The following is a 26,970-nucleotide window of genomic DNA, read 5'->3' as shown; positions in this document are numbered from 1 at the left end:
ACTCAAAAAAGGTCTCTAAAACATCATGGGATCAGCAACTGTGAAAATGCGTCAATTTCGAAGCATTATTCGAGGCTACTCAAGACTACACACAATGGCTTTTTCTGGTAAAAATATGTCCAAGCAGGATTTCTCAAAGGGTTAAGACTTTTTGCACAAATCAAGAGGGTTGGTGTTGATTTCATCGAAAACATTTATATAAGTTAAATTAATATTACTATAATAAAATATATTATTAGTTTAAATAATAATAATGGTAGTACTTATAATAATAACAACGTTATAGATTGTTAGTCTATAGAATAGCCTGTGATCCACGCCACGAGGTGATAGTCTGATGGCTGCTTGAATAAGTATCTGTACTCTGAAAATTAACGAAAAATATTTACACATCAACTATACAACAATTATTTCCATCAGTACCTGGTAACTCTAAAAAAAAAAAAAAAATTGTATTCATTATTGAATGCTCTAGTCCATGAAGAAGGAACACTAAGATTTCTATTGAACGTACGATGCAAATCAATTATTTTATACACTTAAGACACGAGTCATATATTACATTCTTCCTTGCTGCAAGTATCGTTATTAATTTTGTCGTGATTGTACCTGCGCAAGGAGCAGCAGTTCGTCTTGTGTGTCAACAATCCTTACTGGAAACGGTGAGCCGGGAACAAGTACGCCTGCCCATCGTACTTCGACTCGATATTCTCCGGGTTCAGTAGGGTCATACCGGCACAAAATTGTGCGGTCTTTTTGATTCTCGCGTTGCATTTCAACCCGAAAGGCTCCTTTCGGTCCCCGCACTCTAACCGTCAATTGGCCAGCGCCTGCGCCTCGAGTGTCGCAAATAAATCGCGACTGGAATGTTGCTAAGACGCCGTGTTCGATTCCCGGTCCATAGACACGCACCTTGATAGTAACACGGAATGAAAAATATTAACAATGAGAGCATTGAATATTTAGAAAAGGGGTAAAATCACCAGACTTGTAAGATGTAACTTTCCAGCACCGCAATTTGCAAACAACTCTGCCGCAAATAATTCTATTCCGAACTTATCATTACCTTAGATGCGTCAGGAGCACCGGAAACTCGCAGAGTAAATGGCGAGCCGGGTACGTGTTCCCCCGCATATTTTATGGTGAGGATATGTCGGCCTGATTCTTGAGGCTTGACATTCAGCGTGAACGTTGCGTCTCCATGATCGTACAACTCGCAGTATGCAACCTTGTGAGGCCCCACGCAATTCGCTGTTAACTCACCTGAATAAAAATTCACGGGGCTTAGCATTGATGGTTTTGAATAATAAAACGGGTTTCAATAAAGGCTGGAGTCGAGTCGTAAAATCAAAGATTCAGTTTATAACGGATTGCAATTGGAAGTGGAGCATTTTCAACTGTAAAGTGTGCCAGTGAAAACGGTCTGCTGTAGAGAAAGTGAAAGCATTTGATAATAAAATTTACCTGGTCCCGCCCTCCGTGTATCAATGAAACTTCTTATCTCTTGGCCTACTGTTCCTTGCTTCAATCCATCGCCGGAGCATATCACGCGAGCGGCATCAGCAGCACTGGCAACATTCACCTGCAAGGGACACCCCTTCACTTGTCTGCCATTCCATAGTACCGTTAGTAAGAGTGATTCTGATGTAAGAGGAATGTAGCTTGCCCGGTAGACACTGTCACCTGAGATTAGTTAAATTCATTGTCAGCTGATGCGTGATGATTCAAGAGAATAAAAAATTTAATTGGTTTCAGAGAATTCTTGCAAAACTGTGTCATCAAATTTCAGACAGACTGCTCGGGATCCTCAATTACTTTCGTTTCATATAGTTTAGAAAATCATGAAATTATTATGAATGAAAAATCGAAAGTACACTTGCCCAAATGCTGAAGCATCACGGTAATCTCATTCGTCGGTGACAGCAATTGAACTTTTGGCGTCCCATTTCCCGCTTGCGATCCATCTATTGTAAAACTAGCTTCCTCCCCGCATTTCGCTGCCGCTAATCCTCGCCCCGTTAAAATCACTCTACTTGTATCAGAAACTGGTGGCTGAAATCAGTCATACAATAGTTATGCGTATTCGACCTGTATCCTTTTCTTATAAATCATTCTCACCCTAGTCTTCTTTGAAGAGTTTCCACTGAAATTATTTACAATGTACTTCAAGAATTACCTCAACTTCGGGTGTTACAGCAAGTTTTGGAGCACCTGGAAAAGGCACTCCGTTGAATAATATTTCCATTTGGTGCTCTCCGCCAGCAATTTGAGGAGCAACAAGCTTCAGTCTATTACTAGAAGTCATTTCAAAATTCAGAGGATAATCCCCTATTGTTCCACTAAGTTCGCCTGGCCCAGCTTCCGCTGTATCGAAACTGATTTTGTTCAACGGATAAACTTTCAGTCGACCTGCGTCATCGCAGACAGCTGCCCACCCACCTGAAATTTGTTTGTAATTTGAAGCACTGACTGTTTTTAAAACAAAGTTCTCAGAACTCTTTAAAAAATATTATGAATATTACATTTTCTTGCTGCAAATAGTTACCGTGAGTACATAATCGCGATAGATTGTTATTCCAGATCACACGCAACTCAAGGAAACTTACCAATAATACGCAAATTTCTTGTGTCAATGATTTTTGGATGCCACGGCGATCCTGGTAGCTGCTGTCCCGAACAAACGACTCTGATATCGAATACACCGACCTCAGTTGGCACGTAGGAAACATTCCAAGTTCCAGGATTCGCCCCAGCTTCAACCATTGCTTTCGAAACGCTATCTGGGCCGTCAACCTGCATTGACGATTGACAGTAATGAAAGAAGATTTACAAATATGGTAAATAATTCGTCAGATTCTGCATTTGAGGTGTGATTGATGGCAAAATCTCCCTAGTTTCACATAAAACTCTATGAACACGGACTATAGCTAGAATTTTTTCCCAGTGTCAACTGTTCCATCTATTTATCTTGAATTTAAATCACCGTTTCTGATCACCCTTTACCAGTTTCATCTCGGTTCTCTCAAAATCGTGTAAACACGTTTCAGAATGTTATGAGACAATGGTCAATCGTTGTGTCAACATTGGCATCTCAATAGCCATTTGCTATTTAGGTATAATGCAATGATTACCTGAACTGCCGGTGGACTTCTGGTGCCAGTGACAATAAAATGGGCAGGTTTTCCAACGTGACCACTGATTAATCCTTCTCCCTTGGCCCGTGCCTGACCTGCTGCTTCAACCGTATAAACTATTGGACTGTCAGGTATTGGCGAACCTCCTAAAGTATGCAATATAGCAATGAAATTGGTATTAATGAGACTCAAACAAACGCAATTACTTGGTTCATCTATTAAATATACGTGATAATACTTCTTACCATAATTTATATTGACCATATAGTTTCCAGGAATGCTCGGCGTTAATTCGATGAGTTCAGTTCCGTCATTGAGAGTCGTAACTTGGAGTGGAAGTTCCTCTCCCAGTGGACTAGTGGCACTAACATCCAACTCTGCCATTCCAGCATCTGCTCTCAACACTGTGATCATAAATTATAAACTGTTAGCCGTTGTGTTACAGGAAAAAAGTTCTGTTTCATCATCTGGTCATAGCTCGGGTGGAAGTCAATCCTTTCACAGTCAATTTGAAATCAAATCAACTGATCGAAATTGAACAAACGATTGGATATCAATCAAGTAAATACAAGAGCGCTGCAACGGTGTCTACTTACGTTTAAATGCAATGCGGTCATGAACCGAGACAACTGATGGTCCTAGATCTTGAAGTTTCACCTTAGAAGTATCAAAGGCTTGGCAAAAAAATGGTGAGCCAAGCACCGGCTTGGCACCTTGGAGTACATCAATTTTGTACATTCCTGAAATATATATTTTGTCATAAAAAATACTCTCTGATCAACGATTTGCTTCGCATCTTCTAAGTGCGCCTTATAGGCATAGCAATCTAATCAAAGTGCTGCTAGTCTCACCACCCATGCTACAATGCTCTGCAACTTTTTCTGCTAGTGTCTTTACTTTCTCATTACTTTCTTGATTTCCTATTACAACCTAATCTTAATATGATCTGACTTATTGTCTCATTTTATATATTTTTGGAAGGCAGAAAGGCTTGATACAAACCTAATCAAAATCTTCTGTGCTTCGTGAGGCAGGGCATTCTCTGGCACTCCACTTCCTTTCTTAATTAACAACCTAGCTATTGACTATCAATTTGATGTTCTATTTTGATATAAAGCGAAGATAATGTATACTTATACACAGTGGCTTGACTTACTCAGATTACAAGCTTTAGTCCAAGTTTGGATAATAAACTTCCCATCTGTCTGTCTATCTATCTATCTATCTATCTATCTAAGTTCAGACTTTCTCTATCTATTACATGTCATGCAACACCATTCATAAAGGTTCTCATTACGTCCCATTGTATTCAAAATAATTTGAATTGTGCAAAATTACGTTGTACCTAACGTAGCGTTATACTTACCAACGGAATTGGTTGTGAATTCGGCGAGCAAATTTCCGTCTCGATGCTGGTAACAACGAACAGGAACCGCGTTCCCTTGAGGACCACTTATAACCACATCAAACTCTTTGCCGGCATGGCCAAGAGTTTCTATGGTGAAAAATGTAACTTTCCCAACCAAAGACTGATATAAACCCAGTCCAGTTGCAGTCACTTCACGTCCACCAGTTGGTCCTCGAACTGCAACTTCCAATGGACTTCCTGCAAATGGAAGATATTCCACTCAGTAAAATGTCCTTCTTGCTTCATTGTTAAGTGAAGCAATTAATAATGATTCATCATTGTTTTGATAAGTACGAAAATGAACACGAATAATGAAATACTTGAAAAATAATTTAATTCTTAATCCCGTACTTTCTTTCGTTTCAACTTTATTTTGCGAGATTTCTTACCTTGAATATGCATGTCGTTGTATTTGATATGAACTCTATGCGGTGCCGCACGAGTTGGGTGGAAAACGACCTCGTAATGCCCGTTGTTTCCTTCCCGTATCAAACTGTCCACATCTGCTCCACCAGCTCGAACATTCACTGATAATTTACCTGGTCCAGCTTCCTTAGATGCCACAACTGCAAGGTGTATGTTTATGCATATAGTGAGATAGGTCAGGCAATATTACATTGGGGAAAATAATCTATGCTATAGATCTATACAAACCAATTATCGTTCCAGGACGATGGCAGACCGTGTCAGATATTTCCTTGATAGTAACCTTACTCGGATCAAACGCCTGGAGACTTTGTGTGCTGATTACTTTGTGGCCATCGCTGAATGTCACGTTATACATTCCCACTAGGCGTGTCCTAACTTCCACCCGGTATAGTGTTAACGAAAGTTTTGTCAAAGTCGATGGAATGATAAGACCATCTGGACCTAAAACATTTGACGTTTGATATTTTAATTCTACTCTTCGTTCGTATCGTGTGCCACAATATATTCTATGGAATTGAAAAACTTCAAACTTTTTTAACGTAATATTCGGAAATAGATTAATGCTAATACCAGTGACTTCAGCTGATATCGGTCCCTCCAATCCAGGCATATCTAAATCCATATAAGCTGTATTGCCCACTCTAATCACAGACGGGCCTTCTAGACCTCCTCCGACGACTGGACACTTGAACGGACTTCCTGTACGACGAAAAATGCGTGAACATTGATATATATGACGAATTTTTATATTGTTTCGATTCGAATTAATCAGTAGTCAAACGTTGGAGTCATTGTTCTAAGCGTGGCTATACTGAAATGGTATCGGAGTGGGTAGTCAGATGATTGATTCAGATGAGTATTATGAAAAATTTTACAGCCTCTTGGCCTTTCATTTCGTGCTATTGGGCGGGTGTAGAGTAAAATGTGCTATAAAAACTACTTTTATAATTCAATCCAAGTTTAGGACAGCAGATTTACTGCCACTAGATGACGTCTTCATATTTTGATTATCAGTAGTCATATGTACCTGGCACGTTATCATCGTTGAAACTGATATTGACGTAATGAGTGCTTGTCGTTTGAGGCACAAACGTAACGTCGTAAAGCCCGCGAGCACAAGCAACTACCTCGGCCTTCACAGTGTTGTTCTCTGTGCTGACTACGAGCTCCAAAGTTCCTTCACCAGCTTCCGCTGCATCGACTGTGAAAGTCGTTGCTTGGCCTAAAAGCGCCTCAGTGAGTCCCGAAATGTGAACCTAGGATCAAATAACGCATTTTATCTCAAGGCTTCTGGGATCTTGATTTTAAGCCACAAATTGATTGGACGAATGAACATGAGTAAATCACACCTTTGTAACATCATAAATATTGCAAGCCAGTGGCGATCCTTTTATGTGTTCACCATCAACGAGTATTCCGATATTATGCCTTCCTACTTCAGTTGGGGTAAAACTTATGTTATACTTTTCGTCGACTGGTTCAATAGTGATTGGCAAGGCTATTCCGGACGGTGGAGTTACTATCACATCACAATTCATTGATGGGGCTTGAGGATCAACGGTGAAAGATGTTACTTGCTTTATGGATGCCATTTTTAGATTATGGCCTGTGATAACTGCCTGACCTGCACCAACCACCTTGCAGCTGAAGGGTGATCCTATGAACACAGTCAAGGTGAGATAATTATATTAGGGTTTTATGTGTAAACCAATCTTGTCGCAACTAATACAACTTTTCTGCTACTTAGAAAAGATTATGCAATAACTCTAGGGTGATAAATAAATTCTGTCGCTTACCAGGAACAGGCTCTCCATTGAATCGCACGCTCAAGCTATGTACCGCAGCTTCTTGGGGCTTGAAGTTGACCCTGAATTTAGCATTTCCTTCGCTCTGCACATAATTCGGTACGTTTTTGCCATTGACCGCTACTATTATTTCCAGATTACCAGCGCCTGCTTGACTAGCATTAACTGTCAATTATTGAACATGTTAATAACTGATGGTTTAAAAATGCAAGTCTTATGCTACGTGTGAGAATTGATACTAACTGCTAAAAAATACGGGCTTTCCTACAACTCCGTTGTTTATATCAGTCACTTTGACTTTATCCGCATTGTAAGCTTTGACGAGAAACGGACTGCCCTCGATGTGCGAACCGCTCAGCTTTACCTCGACACTGTGATCTCCTGAAATAATCACGTTTATGTATATTTTGAAGTGATTATAATAGTATCATTATTATTTCTCGTTCACGACATGGTATTATTAACAATTCCAAAACTGTCAAACGGCTGACGCTTGACTAACCGACGTCAGTTGGAGTGAAACTGGCGTTATAAGCGCCAGTTCTAATAGGTTTGATTTGTACTGGTAGACTGTCTCTTGTTGGTGATAGAACTTCCACAGTCGGAGTTCCCAGAGAAGTGTCTGCTTCGATAGTAAACATCGCCATCCGATTTACAGAGACCTTTTCCAATCCTTCAGTGATTAAAACTTTTGCTGTGTCACTGACCTGCTCAGCAAATCAAAAGTAAACAAAAATTTTAGTACTCATATGCATATAGAGCTGCAAATTCAAATATTTGATAATCGTACAACCAGTACTGGAAATTGTACGATCTGTTCTCATTTAATTTCACATACCATAGAAACATTGCTGCAATATTTCTATATTACAAATACAATTCTAATGTTTCGGGAATGTTGCAGAAACATTGCAATAATATTTTCATATTGTAAATTCGGTTGTAATGTTGCAGTAATATTATAAGAATGTTTCAAAAATGTTGCAACGTGTTGCAGAAATTTTGCAATGTTTCAAGAATATTACAGAAACATAACTACAACATTTGTATAGTCCAAACGTAGTTTTCTTATTGAAGAAATACTGCAGGAATATTTTCAGATTGTCGCGAAAATGTTGGTAGTTGCAAATATATGGAAAACATCGGACAGTGAACCGTTGCTAAGGCTTTCTAGAACACTGCGGAAACATTGAGTCATGTATGTGAGATATTTGAAACCTTAATACATATCCAAATTACTGAAATATATCCGCAATATTGCGTACTGTGTGTGTTACTGGAATTTTCATATAATCGCCCACCTGACAACTAAACGGACTTCCAGGAACATCTTCGCCGTTGAATCTCAGATCGATAGTGTGAACAATTGGTTCACGAGGTGTAAATGATATAGCGTACGTGTGTGGACCCTGGGCCTGTGCGGATGTCGGAACTCTCCCGCCATTGACAGTAACTTCCAGATTCCCAGGTCCAGCTTGGCTCGTTTCAACTGCAGAAAATTCGAATTCCAGACTTGATTGGAAGAATGTATTCAAACTAATGGCTGAATTCCCGATTGAAAGTGAAAGTTTCCGTTCCAGACGGAATTTTACCTAAAAACGTAGCAGGCTGACCAATCACTCCTCGTTTAGCATCCTTCACTTTGATGGCAGCAACGTCGTAGACTTTGCAGCTGAATGGGCTGCCGACAACGGGCACATTGCGATGGCTCACCGATATTCTGTGCTCTCCAACAACTCTTGGAGTGAAAGCCACGCTGCAGGTTGTGTCTTTGTTGTCAGTGACCTGAGCCGGGACGGCCTGTCCGTTGGGCCCTATCAAGTCCGCCGGTTAGTCGTTTTATCCAATTTAGTCAGCCAACTAGGGTGGATTACGAGGGCACGGGGAATGGGTCATTAGAGAACCGCTACATGCTCCTATGCAATGACGTCTTTCTTATTTGTTACAAATTGTATGACTTAAACTACGATAAGCACGATGAGCAGCTCAGCAGGCAAAGTTATGAATATGCATAATGTTATTATTTTCTTAAATGGCTGCTACGTTTCTACCTCTGCAAGAAAAATTGTCGTAATCCCGAAACACCGTAAAAAGTTGCTGATGGTTTTTTAAACATAAAATCAATATATACTTCATCATTTATAATATATATACCATAGAAATGTGAAGCACAACCAAGCTCCAAACAGAACTCTCAAAACCTCAAAGTGAGTGTCAATAGTGTGGACAGATTTTGAAAGAAATTTCAAAGCTTCGATAGAATTTTATTTGGATTGCGCAAATACCTCCAACGTCTCACCAAGTTTTCATTTTACCAATTTTCTGATAGACTTTTACTAAAATCATATGAATTTTTCTAGAATTTTAGAAACTTGGATGGGGTTCCATAAATTTGATTTTTTAAAAATACGTTGAAAAAACTGTAAATATAAACTGAAAAATCGATTCAACGACAGTTATCTCTGAATGAGATCAACAGGCACTGCACCGAGTATAGGTAAATACAAAAACGTAGCACAAAGTGTGTGTTAACAATTCCACAAATCAACAGATTTCAGAATAGTTTTTGTTAGTAGAACAATAAACACAAGATTGGAATATTAGAGAACAAAAGCAGTACATGGGATGCAAGCAACGATTAGAGCATCTTACACGGGGTCTTCGGGAGACTGGAGTTAGGTAGCCTTCACCATTTGATTGATTGATTGATTAAAATCCATATACTAAAGTTAAAGCTAAATGAGTTTTGTTTTGAGAAGTCTAGTAATGTCGTAGTCTGAAAGCTGGCCGACCTGCAACAGAGAGAGAACTGCTCAAGCCACCGGTGACAAAACAGACAAATAGACACAGAACATACATGTAAGATGTGTTCATTCCTGTGAATATATATATATATACACTTGAGCAGTTGCATATATATATATATACATATATATATTATATATATCTAACATATATCACAGCTTTGCTAGAATTAAATTTCATCCGTAATTAATGTGCATTTAACACCACCTCGCAAGTTCATTCCCTACCTTCTTCCAATTGACATGTCACCACAACATATTTTACAAGTTATTAAATCTCCATTTTATCACAATAAGTCGTTATTGCCATATACATCAAGCATGAAACATGAAATTCTGATAGCGAGGATAAAGAATATACTCAAAATTCTAAGTTTTTCCTATCAGACCTATCGGACCCCTATTGATTAGATCAATAATGTATTTTGCGAGTTTGCCGTTCGCGTTGATACCAGGTTATAGAAATTGTGCCACATATAAAATTAAACGATTTCTTGTCACGGCTAAACGCCGCTAATGTCAAGTTTTCCGTTCTACCGCAATCAAAAACGTCAAATAGGCGTCCCAACCGATTGACGTTGATGCAGGTTGTAATGAGTCATGAATATCAGTTTATATGTATTATACCGAAATCGTGAAAATCAATTATCTCGCATAGGTGAGAATAATGAGACATACACACAATGTGGAAATATAAACTAGTTACTGAAGACGGATGATAATTTTCGAGAATCCTTACAGATGTACCTGCATTGCGCATCACACTTCTGCTAATGAGAAATATTCGGTGAATATGACCAGCATTCATGAAAAACATCGTGAACATTCTTCGTCAATAACAATTATTCGAATAAACTTACCTTCAACATTAACTTCAAGGTCTTCCAAGCTACCGGCAACGTTACTGACGGTAAGATAGCTCTGCCGTCCTAAGCCTGCACTGCTCAACGCCTGCCCACTAACGGTCACATTACTGTCACCACCGACTCTGGTTAATATTGGACATCCCGGTACTGTCTTCTTGTTAAAAGCAATGCTGATAACATGTTCGCATGCCTCGAAAGGCACAAAGCTAACCGAAAATCTAGCATTTCCTTGTGGAGTTACCTGAGTCGGGATATTGTGACCACGTGCCGATATTGTTATTTCGAGATTTCCTTCACCGGCCTGACTAGCATCAACTGTTGAATTCATATGAAAGAAAATAAACATTAACATTGAATTTAATACATTCAGCAAATGACTCAACACCTGGTTCTAATACACGAAAAATGAGAGACGTAGCGCCTTGAGCTCGAAGTAATCAGTAGCAAACTTTTTATCCTATTTTGCCCCATGGTTGAGTAATTTTTCTATACCTGAAGGTGAAACATGAACGTACCCGTAAAATGCGTAGGTTGGCCAACGCTCCCTCTGGCTACTGGGCCAACTAATACTTTGTCGGCATTGAATGCTTTAGCCAAAAACGGGGTTCCGTTGACGGGATGACCGTTATATTCTACACTGATTGAGTGAACACCGACGTCTCGGGGTGTAAATTCCGCAGTGAAACCACTGTGCATATTGCCCGTCACTTTGACTGGTAGCTCGGTGAGCGGCCCTAGAGAAAAAGTAAATTAAAATTGATATGTTAAAAATTAAAACAAAAAAGAGGACAAGAGTTGATCAATTATCGATAAAAGTTGAGTGAGCACCTCTGACAGAGACTGCAAGCTCAGCGCTTCCACTTCCGTCAACAGCCATGTGAAAAGAAGCCGGTTGATCGACGGCGATCAGTTCCAAGTGTCCAAGACTCAGAGTGACTCTGCTAGTGTCAGAAACATTGCACACAAATGGGCACCCAGCAACGGTTTCACCATTGAATTTGATGTCGATGTAATGTGGTTTCGCTACATCAGGTGTAAACGATACAAGGCAACGTCCACCTCCGACCACCTGAACGTGGTTCGGAACTTCCCCTTCATTTATTGAAATCTCTAACTGTCCCTCGCCAGCAGCACTGGCGTCAACTACAAAGAATGCATCGATGAGAAAGTTAAAAGTTATTCTTCTGAAAGTTGGTAGGTCAGGTTTAGTTTCAATCGCAAACAGATAGATGTGGAAGGCTTGTATCGAGGCTTTTAATGAGTTGGATTTTTAAAAAGATAACAACTAATCGAATTTACCTCGAAATTGGCAGGCGTGTCCAACGACAGCACTTGGGACGTCAGTAACTTGGATTAAGCTGCTGTTGTAGACTTTGGCGACAAGAGGTCCAGCCGGTAGCTTTTGACCCGCGATGCTCACCTCCACCAGATGACTTCCAACTTCGGTTGGTGTGAACTCGACCCTGAATTCCCCTGGGCGGCCCGGTTCCTCATCTATGTGTGCAGCGATGTGTCTTTTTGTCGGAGCTGAAATTTTTTCATTGCAATATGTAAAGCTCTCAAAACTTATCGAGTGCAATGAGTTACCAGACTTTCAACCGTTCCTGATTTCATTCAAATTATAATAATGCGATGGATCCTGGTCATTATTACTCACTGAGAATTTGCACATCAATTTCATTGCTCGTAAAACCAAGGGCGGATAACTCGAACAGAGCAGGGGAACCGGCTGGGACCAATCTCACTGAGTCGCCAACAACTGACATTTTTGGACCTGACATGATGCCTACACGCCACGGCGAACCTGAAATATAAGATAAAATAGAGATTAATGGTAAACGTTTACATAAAAAATAAAATTTATCAATTCTTGGTTGAAGAATTAATCGCGGACTAATAAATAAAATAAATCAGAGTTCTATAAGTATATTCTTGAAACCTTAATTGAATATCTATTCATTATCTGACTTAAATACTTTCAATAACATTAGTTGTAGTCATTAGTGCAATGTTATCGTTTTACTTGGATGAAGTGATGTTTCAAGGATCTATTGTGTCAGTTTCAAATATATGGAATTTTAGTTATTCAAATTCAAATTCAAATGCAACGGAATCACTGTACAACAAACGAAGTAGAAATTTTATCCAGTCAAATTCGTATTATTTGAATTTTTAGACATCATTATGACTGGCATATTACATAAAATATAAAATGATATGAAATTGATGTAAAAAAATTCTTTGAGCTACCAAAAAAGTTAGAAAAATATATCGAATACTAATTATGATACTTGTCCTTTGAACTGAGGTTATGTTACCTAACTAATCTATACGACCTTATTGATTTGAAAATCAGGACTGTGAAAAATTCATCATAAATTGTTTTTAGAAAATATTGCATAAAAACTTATTCCCTACAATCGTTAAAAATAAAACGATTCTCATTCTTCAACAGTTCGATAAACGGATGGTAAGTTTTTAAATTAAATAACAATCAGGTCAATGTGGTTTTAATCGATAATTGAAGTCGAGAATTAAAAAAAAGCTGTAGTGCCAGTTTAAAAAGTAATAAAAAATTTATTTAGAAAACATCGGCATTGGCACATACATACTTTCTAGTGAAAAAAAAATGGAACTTGCAGCCTCTTTTAATTCTCCTATTCAATTAAGAAAAATATGTAAATTGGTCACCGAAATAATCGAACGAATTGAATAAAAATCGGCTATGTAATCCAATTGGGATTGCCGATATGCTCATAAACATTATTTGTTTACCTATCAATGTGTGCATAATTCAAATGATGAATTATTTATCGTTGAGAGAAGATCTATTGAAATTTTAAGGCTTCAAGTCAAGAAGTTGGTATTGAATATTGTTTTCCGCAATGATTATCGTTCTCGTTATTGCCGTTGTTATTATCAATTAACATTCAAAAACACCCAAGGAATACGTGTAAGCTATAGAGCGTTTGAAGTTGAAACGCTTACCTTATTGTACGGTGACGCCACTTATCCTGAAAACACTATAGGAAATCCTAAAAATACAACTATTAAAAACGAAACTCAAATACTACGAACCGCGCTTTATAAATTAAGTCCTAATGGTAAATCAAAATAATAAAGACGTTTTTGCTGTTACGCGTAGCATAATGTGACAAATTCGGTTACGGTGCTAATCATACGTTTAGATCCATTGATGAAATTCAGGTCACTTAACATGATTGAAATATTAAAACACTCGCAGACTATCGAGGAAAGACCGAAAGATTTTTCCAATCAAGATGAAAAAACTACAAAAAACTACAGAAAATAATATTGAACAATTTATCACTGATTGAACCTATTAGTTAATATTATTCAGCAACGAATGAGACGTGTATCGATGTGGAAACGTCAGCAGATCACGATTCTCGGGCGGACTCAACCGAACCAAACGCTGCCGAGTCGTGCGTAGCCTCCGTCTGCCTCGATCGTCTTGCACCAGGAGTGGCACAATATCGGGGGTGCCAAAACTACGAGAGATTCGAAAAACGCTGGATTTTCCATTTACGAAGTGATATGAAGCAAGCTTAGATTTCGATCTACACACTTCGGGACCAGAGCGATTATTGACACATCAATTGTTCGTTCGAGAAATATTAAGTGTAATAGAAAGACTCCTTTTCATTATCAACTTTCACTCCGCGTACACGCATATGACATATTTTCAACCGATTATGATAAAACGACTCGAATTTAAACTTGACGTTATAATTTTAGGTGAAGGTCTGCCGGTATCCGTTAAGTGGTTGTCATGGTAGGTGAACAAATTTTATGAAAATGGCTCTTTTCTCTCGGGTTAAACTTTTTCCGGTGGGTACAGAAGTCGTTGATTCTTTCCTGAACGCGCCGGCGCGGCCGAGTTTCGAATTCCAACAACTTCTTACGCGTGTTGCGCTCGACTCCAGCAGCGCCGACTTCATAGGCTACAGACCGGGTGGAGTAAGCACTGTTTAAAAATCGAATACAGGCATCGTCGCAGGTGTATACGTACCTGCATACAATCATAACCTTGGCTCCGGCGTAATTATTATAATTACGCAAGGCGCGTTCTATAACGGTTGAACAATTGACTGTCGCATTCAAGAATCGGAGGTAATTGTATACATGCCGTAGACCAGATCTACAGTCCAGTCGATCTATATGAGGACTGTATATTGATCAAGCGTCACGTGGGCATTGCAACGACCTTACAGGACGTATAGTGTTAAGGCGCTCCCTGGTCGATCGCGGCATTCCCTCGCATAACGGTCACTGACGTACGTATCAAAAGCTTCCGAGTACCGGTACGAAAATTCATTTCGAGAACATTCTTGGAAAATCTTTTACCGTTACACAGGGACGAAGGTTCCCTCAAATGGAGTTATATATTCAAAATTATCAGCGTTCCACAGGACTAGGGTAACGGTAATTTACGATGAAAGTAATAGATTCTATTTCATGACGTGCAATTTTCGATACTTTTCTTCCCACTGAACTGGCAACTTGAGATACAAATTAGGTGAGGCGCTCACGGATAAAAAAGAGGGTATTCATTGTCATTGATCGTATGCAACTAGCGTTTAAGTTCATTAACGAGACAAAGCCGACGCAATTCCTAAATCGTCGAAGTCACTGCTTTACGGTGACTTGAATGCCAAATGATGAACAATCTTAGCATAGGTCGTGAAAGATAATATTCTTCATTTTTAATCTACTTAGATAAGATATCGTTCAACTGTCATTTAAAACACGAATGTTGTACCATTCAAATATTCGAAATTTGAACCGTCAACTGTTGTGGAAAAATGCTATAATATTCTAATATGTTTTGTTTCTGCAATCAAACGCTGTGTTCTTCATGCATTGCAGCTGCACTGATGATCAACTATCTTGGTGTCAGAATACAAAGGTGCGATTAGGATTTCTAACCGCGATGGTCACTGTGAAACGCTGCAGTCACGTGGCATTGAAATGCGGACGTACGTACTTAGAGAGTCCTTTCAGACTCGTACGAGTATTGACTCAGCTAGTATCGCGCCACATACGGCTCCTTTCTACAAACTGAGTTGACACTGTTGAAAGTATCGAGACACATGACACACATACCGAAGCAACACGGTTTTGATTAAATTCCTACACTACATCAGTATTTCCATTTCTGATTAACACAAATTCTTCTGTCTCGAGAAGTTTTCCGACTGGACTGTACGGATGACACAGTTAAATGCAAAAATTGAAGCTCTCTGTACTCGATGGCTGTTCAGGTCATAATTAGCTGAGACGGCAACAGATGCTTCGGCTCCCCGTTAGGAGAATTAAAGTCAAACCTCTCGGACTTACCTGGGACCGTCATGGTTAAACTCGTTAGAACAGAAACTTTATGGAAATTCACAGATTTCAAGAAAAACAAACGTTGATGGCTGATACGCTATCTCCTGCTATTCATTTAATCTACATGTGTGCTTGAAGATGAACGAGGTGTTAGATTAAACATATATGAGTGAATGAAAACTTATTTTATTTCATACTGTATACATATTTTATGTGGAATCAAATGATAAAAAAAACAACCGGTTCAATGCATTGGCTAGAAAACGGTTTATTGCGTAGAATAGTTGTTTTGATGAATTTTACTTTTACAATTTATGCTGTCTTTCGCAATAAAAACTTTAATTCGGGATCACTTCATTAGTATATCGAGTGTACTTTGATTACCAAGATGACCGACAATAAGACATGATGAATTGCAAATATTTAGCATAAAAAATTATCACCCAATCAAACACTGCGTGAATATTAATTCGCATGTAATCTCTGACAGTTTTCTGCGTCAGCTTCTACTTAAAAAAACATTTCAATCGATCCGAATCGATATCGGCTCCCTTTCATATTCACATCGGTTACATCGCATAGACAAATGGAATGTTCAAATATACAAACATAGCGTAACGTTTCCGGTGACGTCGATCTCGACAAGCATTACATAAAATAGTCATGAAAATACACCGGAACGAGTGATAGGGGGGGATCACGAATAGGAAAATGCATTACGCAATTTAAACGGCCCAACTGCAGTGCGGATAAAACCCCCGACACGGCTTTTCAGTGTCCTGCGGCGTCGGCGCAGCTATACACCCGCGCACACGCCGGCCAATCAGTGGCACAACGGCGTTGACGGCGCTAAACCAGGATTCAAATGTATCGTACGCAATCACTAACCGTGGGCAGGCGATGTAGGCGCAGCTAGCATCACTCGTAACCAAATACGTCTCCACTCTTCGCGGGTTTATCAAGTTACATATGTATATTCACAGGAACGCAAAAGCCACACCTATCCATTTTATGTGGAGGAAAATTGTGTAAAACGTAAATACCAATTGTGAGAAATACGTTAAACGAACTGAGTCACGTTATAGGTATTTAGAAAAATTTGAAATATATAATCTTGAATTACAGGCTTTTCCCTTCTTTTTCATGCGATGGAATGATTTTTCCCCGTGAAGTAATGCTGCATATACCGAAAACCCCTGTGAACGATTTTTAACACAAGATACAAATTTATTATAAATCTATGTCACAAAATAGGCAATTTCATAACACAGAAAACAATCGGTATGCTTGATCGAAAGTGTTATTCCTAGAATTGCTCGCTCAAATTGAAATGATCAGGAAGATAAAACGCATTGGATTTGTAGAACGTCGAACATTGGCAAATGATTTTCAGGTCGAGAAAAAAAAACGCTTTGACTTTCGAGGCCTCGTACCGGATAAATCAATAATCCCTTACATACAAATAACTTAGGGCGTCCGCCGGTTGATTTCGTTCGTTGGGAGTGGGTCAGTAGCACGCAATTGCGCGCGCGCGTGAAATCAGAGGTCAATGAGCTGCAAGCGCATCCCGACGGAAACGGAGGTACGAGTTTGTACATACATACATACCTGTCTTCGACAAGTAAAGATAATGGGCAAATGACCCCCCCTCCGTTTGCCGTTTTTTACACTCCTTGGACGTTCAGTTTGAGGATCACTGGGATCACTGACTTGTTGCACACCGGATTTCAAAAATCTGTTATGCCATCGTGTAAAATAGAGCGCATTTTGTCTCAGATTCTTTCTTTTTACACTTATCATTTGGGCAAATGTTATTATTTAAAAAAAAATATGTTAAGCTGTCACCAAGTAATCACGAGGCAACCATCTATAGCTCTGCAAAATATTTTCGCGAAACTTCTAAATGAGGGAGTGAATGTATTTCCGACGTATTTTGGTGCGCCGAATATAATGGCATTGTTCGTTTTCTCATCACATCAGTATTATCAGATATTTCAATCAAAAAATGGCACTCTAGACGATAATTGCACTTATTGACTTGTATTATCTCCCTAACCGTTCCACAAAGTACAGTGAAAAATTGTATGCTATGTGTTATGACCTATACTATTGAATTACATACGATTTTCAGCAAAATTTTAGCACCACTGCAAATAGCCATAAATAATATTTTCAAGCCGCAAATTTCATATTTTTTCACGTTTGTCGAGATATACGTATTCGATATACGATATTCCCTAAACTTAACGTTTCATCCAAGCTAATTTCAATGTCAGACGGATATTTTCATTTGACTCAAATAACAGTTTGAGTGGTAACCCCCAGCATTATTGCAATAGATATGCGTGCTATAATAGGGTTAAAAAGTTAGGTTTTTTGTGTCACAGTATACCATTTAATTGTAAGCTGTTATTTGAGTCAAATGAAAATACCTGTTACATTGAAATTGTTTTTCATGAAAAGTTTAAAATAGTGAAAAATACGGAGGTTTTGACCAACGCGAAAGATATAAAATATGCGGCTAAAAAAATTTTTTTATGGACATTTGTGGGCAGGATAAAAATCTTTTAAAAATAGTAACTCATTCTATTGATCATAACGTATAACATAATTCTTTTTCACCGTACGTTACGAATCAGTTTGGGGGATAATACTTGTCAAGAAGTGCAATTTTCGATCGAAATATCTGGAAATCTTAACGTAATTGGAACAAACAAGCAACACCATCGTATTAAGTGCACCAAAATACGTCGAAAATATACTAAATCATTAATTGAGGAATTTCTCAAAAAATTTTTGCAAGGCTGCGTAATTAAATATAATTTAGTCATCCAGAAAAATTATATTTGCATAAACTCACCAGGTACTGTTTCACCGTTGAACGTCATTTCTACCAAGTGTGTAACAGCTTCGTGTGGCACGAACGAAGCTAAAAATCTTTGATTACCAAGTGCTCTCACAAAGCTAGTAACATGGCCACCGTTCACAAGTATTTCCAGATTTCCAGAACCAGCTGTAGCTCCATTTACTGAAATAAGTAATCAACACGTTGCTTTTGAGGAAACATTGCAAGCTGTGTTCGATTTAATTGTGAACTTGCGTAATTCGTAAAAATTTAAATCACAGAAGGTTAAAGTGATATATGAATTATAACGATGTAAATATTTCACAGAAAAATTGTTAAACTTACTTTTGAATTCAACAGGCTGATCTACAACTCCATTAGGTATATTCCCAACTTGAATGGCTCTTGCGTTGTACGCTTGAGATCTAAACGGAAACGAACAATTGGTTACGTCAATACCAGAAGAGTGAGTTTTTCTGTGAGTAATAAATATGTAACTTCGCATCGATGTACCTAAAAGGAGAACCATTGAGATGGTGTCCGTTTACAAGCACCTCTATAATGTGTTCGCCCACTTCCTCGGCAATGATTGTGAAAATTTGTCCGCGAAGCACTGATTTCTGCACCGGCAACTCTTTGCCGTGTGGATCTGTCGGATGAAATGAGAAATTAAGTCGAAGTCAATGAGAAATCAACGATTCAAAAAACGGCGAAAAATCAATTTTTACCAATAACGTGAACTGTTGCTTTACTAGCATCGATGCTCAAGTCCAGAGCGAAAGACGTCGGCCTACGAACCGGCAAAATGCTGAGGGCATCACCAGTGACCAATTTGTCTTTCTTGGTCGGTCTGAAGGCGGAGCCACTCTTTCCAACAAGACGTTCGTGAGTTGCATCGGTGGTGTCGATGCCTTGGTAGCCATTGTAATCTCTATTTTTGAGAATCCCATGTGTTTGCTGGCCTCCATTTGTGCTACCGTTGTATTTGAGAGACGAGTTGTACTCGGATGTTTGTATATTTTGCTGCTGAGTGCTGCGGTGGTTCACAGAATGCTTCGGGCTTTGCGATACGTTTGTGGTACTATAATTATTCTTAGTTCTATAATTGTTGGTGCTGTTGTTGCTCGTGAACCTCGAACTGGTCACTGTATGCTCATTCGCTGATGAATTATTTGCCAAGTTGGCCAAAGACTCGAGGCTCCCATATGAAAGTAACGATTTTGTTTTGGCTATCGCATCCCACGAGTCACGTCGAGAAGTTCCACCCACCATTGATGAAACTAAACAAAAAACACCGAAACGATTGGTTTTCAAATCTAAAGCCATAGCTAAACCAAGTCTCACCTCTAACATTACTTGTCGTATCTACAACACCGTTGTCCATGGATCCTCTCCGGTTGCCATAAATTTCTTTGTCATTCCTCGGACTCAAGCTCCGATTCCCGGGACTTTGGGTTGCATTTCTGAAGGTCATGGGACTGACATTAGGCGATGCCGACCGGTTGAGAGAAGTGGACTGGTAAATCTCCTTGGACTCTTTGATAACCGATGGGCTGTGCAAATTCCGTGCCGTAGTATTTGGACTAGCTGGCTTTGGGGATCGAGATCGATTTAAAGAACCAAAGGAAAACACATCTTTCGACTCTTTGGGACTCTGAGAGTTCCGATTCACCGTCAAATTGAAATTGGGTGACCGGGATCGATTGATCGAATTTGATGAGTAAGCCTCTTTCACTTCTTTCAGCAAAGACGGGCTGTGCAAATTTCTCAGGGTTGAATTTGGGCTCTGATTTGCGGCGCTGCTCGTGTGATACATCGAACTGCTGCTTTCCTTTATGAAATTTGACGAACTTTTGTACGCCGAAGATGCAGTGTTACTGGAATCGTTTTTCCCGAACAATGTGCCAAAGCCTTGTGTTGGGCTCGGAGAGTAATTCTTTTGCACAGGACTTGACTGTCCGTTGTTGACGCCCATTCCGTTCATCCTTCTCTCTAGTGAGGATACCTTTGTCTTTTCCAGACTCGAGGTCGAGTCCTTTGAGCGTCTCGAACCTCTTTGCGTTCCAACTCGTAGACAAAACGGCGACCCTCTAACATCGGTGCCATTGAAGTACACGTAAATCCGGTACTTGCCCGCGTCTCGTGGAGTGAAAGTCACCCTGTATTGCATCGGTTTGATCTCTTCAAGCCTGTATACAACTGATTGCTTGTCGTGGACCACATCGATAATGACGTCACCAAGCCCGCCTGTTCCCTGCGCATCCACGATGAACGAGAATTGTTGACCTGGCATCGCGCCGTCCATGTCAAGTAGCTGAAATTAAAGTTGTGTTTCGATTGTGAAGAGGTCAAATATGTAATAATTCAAACTGATATTGTTTACTTATCGTTAGCTAAGGTCTTCATACCTTGACACCGTTTGGGTCAAAAACAAAGCACGTAAATGGTCCACCTTGGATGTGATTACCCTTATGAGTAATAGCAATACTCCATTCTCCAGTCTCGTCTGGTTGAAAAGTAGCTGTGTGAACACCGTCGTTTTCCTTTACTGGGCAAGGCAGCGCTCGGCCAGTTGGAGACCAAGCAGTTACGTCAATGCCATCATGACTAGTACCTTAAAACGTTGAACACTCATGAATGTTGAATGGTAAAACACCCGCGGAATGAATTACCAATATTCGTCGCCAAGCAGAATAAACTCACCATAACTGTTCACCAGAACTTCTACTATTGAGCCGATGGCACAGGGGTCCATACCTGGGGACTTGATTTTGGTCAAGGGAGGCAATACTCTAAAGTAATACGGACATCCATTCACCAACTCCCCGTCGTTATAGACCATCAACTGACCGGAAGGAATGAGTTGAATCACAACATACGTGAATTAGTAATCAAGAATATTCAATGTATTTAAACCATGTATTCGAATTCGAACAATATCTTCCATATTCTTATACCTTGTGCATCCCGACTTCAGTTGGAATGAACGTCCCTTTTCCGTGACCATTGTTCCATGTGAGTCTGCACTCCAACCGTCCACTAGGACTGATTATTTCACCTCGAACATCGCGGAGGTTAACTTCCTTTGAAAGTAACTCTAATCTAAAATGTGCCTGTAACGTATATTTTGAAATTGAAAAATCTTAACATTGTGTTCATACGACAATCACATTTTCTAAACTCACAGGCTGTTGCACTCTAGCAGAGGTGCTGTCAACGTGAACGGCGATTTGCTCACTTGCTTGGGGACGTGGTTTTACCCATTGGAAGTAGGCGGCGTATGCCATCACGCCTAAATGTTCGACATTTTGATCCGCCATGTCCTTAGCCTTCAATATGGGCTCCACACCTATTTTTTTACCACCCTCGATGCCTATGTCAATATAGTAATAAGAATCATAGTAAGTTACTTTGAACTATCACAATACATTGATTTTAAGAATTGAACAAAACCAAGATTTTACCTTGCTGTAAATTGTGCTCCCAAGACTTTGGATCAGTATCAAGTCTGTCATAAGTTGGTACAGGACCACCTAAATTCCTAACGATACTGCAAAGCGCTCGACCGTCGTTCCAGTCGGTCTATAGAAAGTGATCGATGAATGAGCATTCAGAAATTGATGCATGTCAAAAAATAAAACCATGTTCAATGAATTTCTTACGGTGAAATTCTTGACAGGAGCATGTGGTAGCTGAGAATTGACCCATCTCAAGGTGGCATGAAATCCTGGTGAACCTTCTTTCATGAAATACGACAAGTACGTCATTCCTGAGAGTTCGTCCAAGTACGGAGAAGCCAGATATTCCGGTTCCAAAACCATTGGAATACCGAATTCACGTTTTGATATCTCCATTGCTTTTCGGCAGTTGTAGACACTAGTTGAAATACAAAAAAATTTAGCGTACCGTGACGAAAGTTAAGACAAGTAGTTGAAATTAAAAACAGCTATCAAATATATTCAATGTAGGCTTGTAATAATACGCTTTTCCAAAAATTGGCTTACTTATCATTCGGATCAAGTTGTCGCCAGTGTGGAAATAGTCCAGGCTTGCAGTAGTCCAACAAGGCGCTGAGATAGACGCCTGAGTTCCAGTCAGTAGTGAAGTTGTTAACTCTACATTCTGGTAGTACTGCCTAAAAAGATCATGGGCTGTACAGAAGATTCCGACATAATTGGAAGAGGTTTTTGTACGCGCAAAACATCAGACATTGTTGGACTCGAGTCTTTGAACTTTCAATGATTGATTCAACAAATCATTTTCAATGTGGATTCAAGTATTTCACAGTTGATTATGACATTATTATTGCACTTAGAATGTGTAGGCAAGTAATGTATACAGACCTTGAGCCAAGCCAGCATTAGTTTTCTAGGAGGGAACTTAGACTTTCCTATTTGGTACCTGACAATAAGCGACCATATCAGACCCAGAATCAGCTTTAAATTTCCATTGACAATATCGACGTTGCCTGAAGCACAAAACAAGAATTCAGTAAAATACACCCAAAATGTTGTCATTATGTTCCATCAGGGAACTTATTTAAGAGATGACCATCATCGCTACATCGTCATGCAGAGTGCAAAGTCATATGAATAAACAACGAATAATGATCATAAGTAACTTCCTTTGACCATAAACAAAGATGCTAACACGCTTCGCTAGATCAAAAGCCGATTACCGATGTTAACGAGCTTGACACCGTCAGCTTCTATGGCCTGCAATGCAGTAGAAACGTTTTCCAGATGATGGTGCTGATTTGCTGGACGTGAATTCCAGCGGGGAAGGCGTTTATTAGTCAGGATTTCGACCAGAGCACAGAGGCGCGTTCCATCCCTGAAGTCTTCGGCTAGGTCGACGACTTCTCCCTGGCTGTCAGCAGTCGCTGGATGATGCCGCAGATGTTCGTTAACCCAATTTCTAAAGGTATTAGCCTGTATTTCAACCCACAAATCCTCATGGCCTTTGATTGCCATTCCTTTGGCTGCTGTTCCTTCTGCTGAACGGGCTACCAGGCCCACCAGCTGTTCCGGTCGAAGATGCTCCATCGTTGAATGCATATTTTCTATAGCAACAGCACATGCAAAGACATCTTAAAAATACATTCATATGTGCAAAATGCTATGTCTTTGTGGTGTCAAATAAGTCGTAAAAAATAAATGAAGGGAGTTTCTACTTGTACATTCGAAAAAATGATGAAGTTCTTAGATAGTTTCATTAGTTATACGACACTACAATAGTAACGCAGTGATTAAGTGAGGCAAAATCTTACCAAAATTTGTAAAAATCAATCAAAACCATAAATTTTACTCCATTTCTGAAATACTTTGACATATTACTTCCACGGTAAGAAAAAACGATATTACAGACAATTAAACGTTGTCGCAGTTTTGTAATGGGAAGGAGATTTACATCATAGCGGATCATAAAATCAATCTACAACATAGCCCTGCAATATTGTTTTGAGAAAATGCTAAATAGACGAGTTAGTGTGTTTCCAGTGTATTCTGGTACGGTGAATATGATGGTGTTGGCTTTTTTTCTATCACGTCAGGCTTTCGAAATATTTCCATCACCAAATTGCATTTTTGTTGCGGTGATGGTTTATGGTGCAATAGTAAAAAATGCTTCATCATAAAAAAATAAACTTAATAACAATAAGCAAAATAAACTTTCCTTGAAATTTCATTTTGAACACATCCAAATTAAAGTTTGCAGAACCATATACATTATTAAGAGATTTACAAAGAAATTCACCAATCCTGACAGTTTCAGAAGCTTCTATTACTCATACACCTACCCTGTCTTAACTTTCTGATCTCTGATTTGGCGACCGAAATTACACTACGTCATATACGATCTAAAGAAACTTAACCACTAATACCTTCATTATGTGGCCTTTAAAATTGGCCAATATAGCATTATCCAGGAACTTATCAAAATATCTATCCTCAAATAAAACAGACAGAGAGAAACGATGTAATTTTCACTTGCAAGCTTCTCGACAACTTTATCGATTGCAGCAAACTGCTATCAAAATTCAACTTCCACATTCCAAATAGATATTTAAGATATCATAATCGTTAATTTTTTCATTCTGTATCGGATACCAATTTCTCGCTCGTTTCACAATCAATATGACTCGCCGATTTTTGTAACAGACACGCTGGTGGGCTTGATATTTACAAGCCAAATCTTTACTATGTTAAGAAGAAATCTATATATATTTTGAATACAACTGAAGCTTTACGCAATTGAATCTAAGAATTTAAAGCATTATGTTCCTCATTGTGTTTCTATTAGTGGCAACCAAACACGCTGATCACTATAGTTTTTATATCGTTGTAGTTGGGCTTTTCCCATTGATACAAAATATATAAATAAATAAATTTTTGGCAAAAATTCCACTGTCTTACTCGTATTATATCCAAAACTGCTTAATAAAGAATTATGAAAAAAATTTATGTTGTGAACTATAGAATGACGTGCAATTTTTCTTAAATTCTGTCACATCTATAAATAGCCACAAAAAAATATTTCATGCAGAAAATTTTATATTTTTCATTTGACTCAAATAGCAGCTTAAGTGATATACTTTGACATGTTATTATAATAGCATGCATATCTATTGCAATAATGCTAAGGGTTAAAAATGTGGTTTTCTTATGTCAAAGTACACCACTTGCCGTTATTTGAGTCAAATGAAAATACCCTCCACACGTTAGAATTACATCAGATGGAAAAAAATATATGTAGATCTTGACTAATGTTAAAAATTTCAAATGTTCGGGCTAAAAATAGCTTTTATGGCTATTTATAGGCGTAAGGAAAGATACAAATACATCATCAGTGAAACAAGAAGTGGAAACTTTCTCCCAAAGATACAAGGATAAATTATACTAACATCCAAATCGTCATGCTAAAAAACTGCTAAAACAAACCTCTCTCAGTGCTTCAAGATACAAAAAATATAAGTCTCCATCTTAATAAAAATATAAATTGATTCCGAAGGTGCACAATAATGTAACTAATTGATAATAGTCTGATTAATATAAAATATGCAAATAGCGTTTAATGGTACTGATCATTGGAGATGTACCTCCATGTCACTCTTTAATGATGTATATATAATTCAGTCTATTGCCTACCCAGACAGATTGTAAATAAAGATGGAGTTATAATAGAAAATACAAAAAATTTATAGGCGTGATAAAAATTATTTTTAAACAGTACGTCATTCTATAGGTCTTGGTACATAACATAAATTACTTTGTGGAGCGGTTTGGAAGATAATACGAGTTAAAAAATGCAATTTTTCGATCCGAAAAACACGTGACGCTATAATCGTATTCAGCGCACCAAAATATGTCGGAACAACCAACACTCATTCATTTGGCATTCTCCCGAAGAAAATTTGCGGGCGTTTGTAATTGTTACTATTCCCCACTATTATTACCGTGAGAAAATTGCGATTGATAATCGTAGAAATTAGCAAAGCTGTATATTGCCCATGGCACAATGAAACAAGTACCTAAATATAAATAAGTATGATTCAAAATATGAATTATTCTCCAGTACAATAAATTTTTTGTTCAAATTTTTTGAGTAAGCTACGATGCTTAATTTTTGTGATATCAAATCCCCGGCATTCCGACTGGGTGTATCGGACCGTTTACAGTACACGGTCTTGTCATTCCGCTTCTTCATCTCCGTACCAGGTGTGACTTTCATATGTGTTCTGACGAATACGTAGGTTACACGGATACACGTACAAGTGAGCATCGGCAGGTTGGCGGTGATAATAGTATGTACACAATAAACTCAATATAGAAATGACTTAAGGTGGAAGATTAATTCGATGCGCTGTAGGTATAATGTTCATGAATATGCATGATGCATCGTGAAACTTGACCATAATCACCTTGCGTATAATTGTCACGACACTGCCGCACACAATAACAAATTCAACAGGTCGCTATACCGCGGTAGGAGATATTTACAAAGGCGCGAACTAAAATAACAAATTTGCGGTAAACGAAAACGCCATTTTTGGTCCTCCGATCAGAAGTCACACCACATTAGTACAAATACTAGTTTTTACGCGACGTATTACGACATTATCCGCATATTGATGTCGATCGCTTGAAGCCTCGGACTTTACTGACTGCCGCAATGCAAACTATACCGAGTAACTCGATGTTGCCGGTTTGTGTTGGTGATTCAGGTAGTAATACACGGCTTTAAGGCCTCGTCGCGCAGGTACGAATGAATCGTTTCCTAGCATTTTCTTCTCCTTCTGCACCAATACGAAAGTTCGTTTAGTGCTGAGC

The 26,970-nt window shown here is 38.9% G+C and overlaps 1 protein-coding gene across 1 annotated transcript; it reads right to left on the bottom strand.

The window, feature by feature from the left end:
• Positions 1–175: 175 nt before the first annotated feature.
• On the bottom strand, positions 176–26,700 carry LOC124174713 (filamin-A). Its single transcript, XM_046554120.1, has 41 exons — positions 26,562–26,700; positions 23,322–23,705; positions 22,987–23,111; positions 22,648–22,778; positions 22,306–22,519; positions 22,108–22,225; positions 21,829–22,016; positions 21,601–21,756; positions 21,347–21,488; positions 21,052–21,257; positions 19,988–20,957; positions 19,372–19,923; positions 19,157–19,292; positions 18,989–19,068; positions 18,659–18,826; positions 12,104–12,250; positions 11,746–11,973; positions 11,275–11,589; positions 10,962–11,180; positions 10,441–10,761; positions 8,369–8,590; positions 8,078–8,265; positions 7,279–7,483; positions 7,020–7,157; positions 6,768–6,941; positions 6,321–6,628; positions 5,999–6,227; positions 5,542–5,670; positions 5,197–5,412; positions 4,932–5,108; positions 4,501–4,740; positions 3,731–3,874; positions 3,380–3,538; positions 3,132–3,280; positions 2,607–2,793; positions 2,177–2,439; positions 1,881–2,052; positions 1,465–1,683; positions 1,067–1,263; positions 610–912; positions 176–364 (listed from the first exon to the last, which is right to left on the bottom strand). The coding sequence occupies exons 2-41, from the start codon at positions 23,698–23,700 to the stop codon at positions 296–298; spliced, it is 8,883 nt and encodes a 2,960-aa protein (XP_046410076.1). The 5' UTR covers positions 23,701–23,705; positions 26,562–26,700; the 3' UTR covers positions 176–295.
• Positions 26,701–26,970: the final 270 nt, after the last annotated feature.

This window comes from Neodiprion fabricii, chromosome 2 (assembly GCF_021155785.1).
Source record: "Neodiprion fabricii isolate iyNeoFabr1 chromosome 2, iyNeoFabr1.1, whole genome shotgun sequence".
In the NCBI taxonomy this organism is placed as follows: domain Eukaryota; kingdom Metazoa; phylum Arthropoda; class Insecta; order Hymenoptera; family Diprionidae; genus Neodiprion; species Neodiprion fabricii.
Note: the sequence above shows the minus strand (reverse complement) of the source record. Positions and strands in the feature narration are given on the sequence as shown.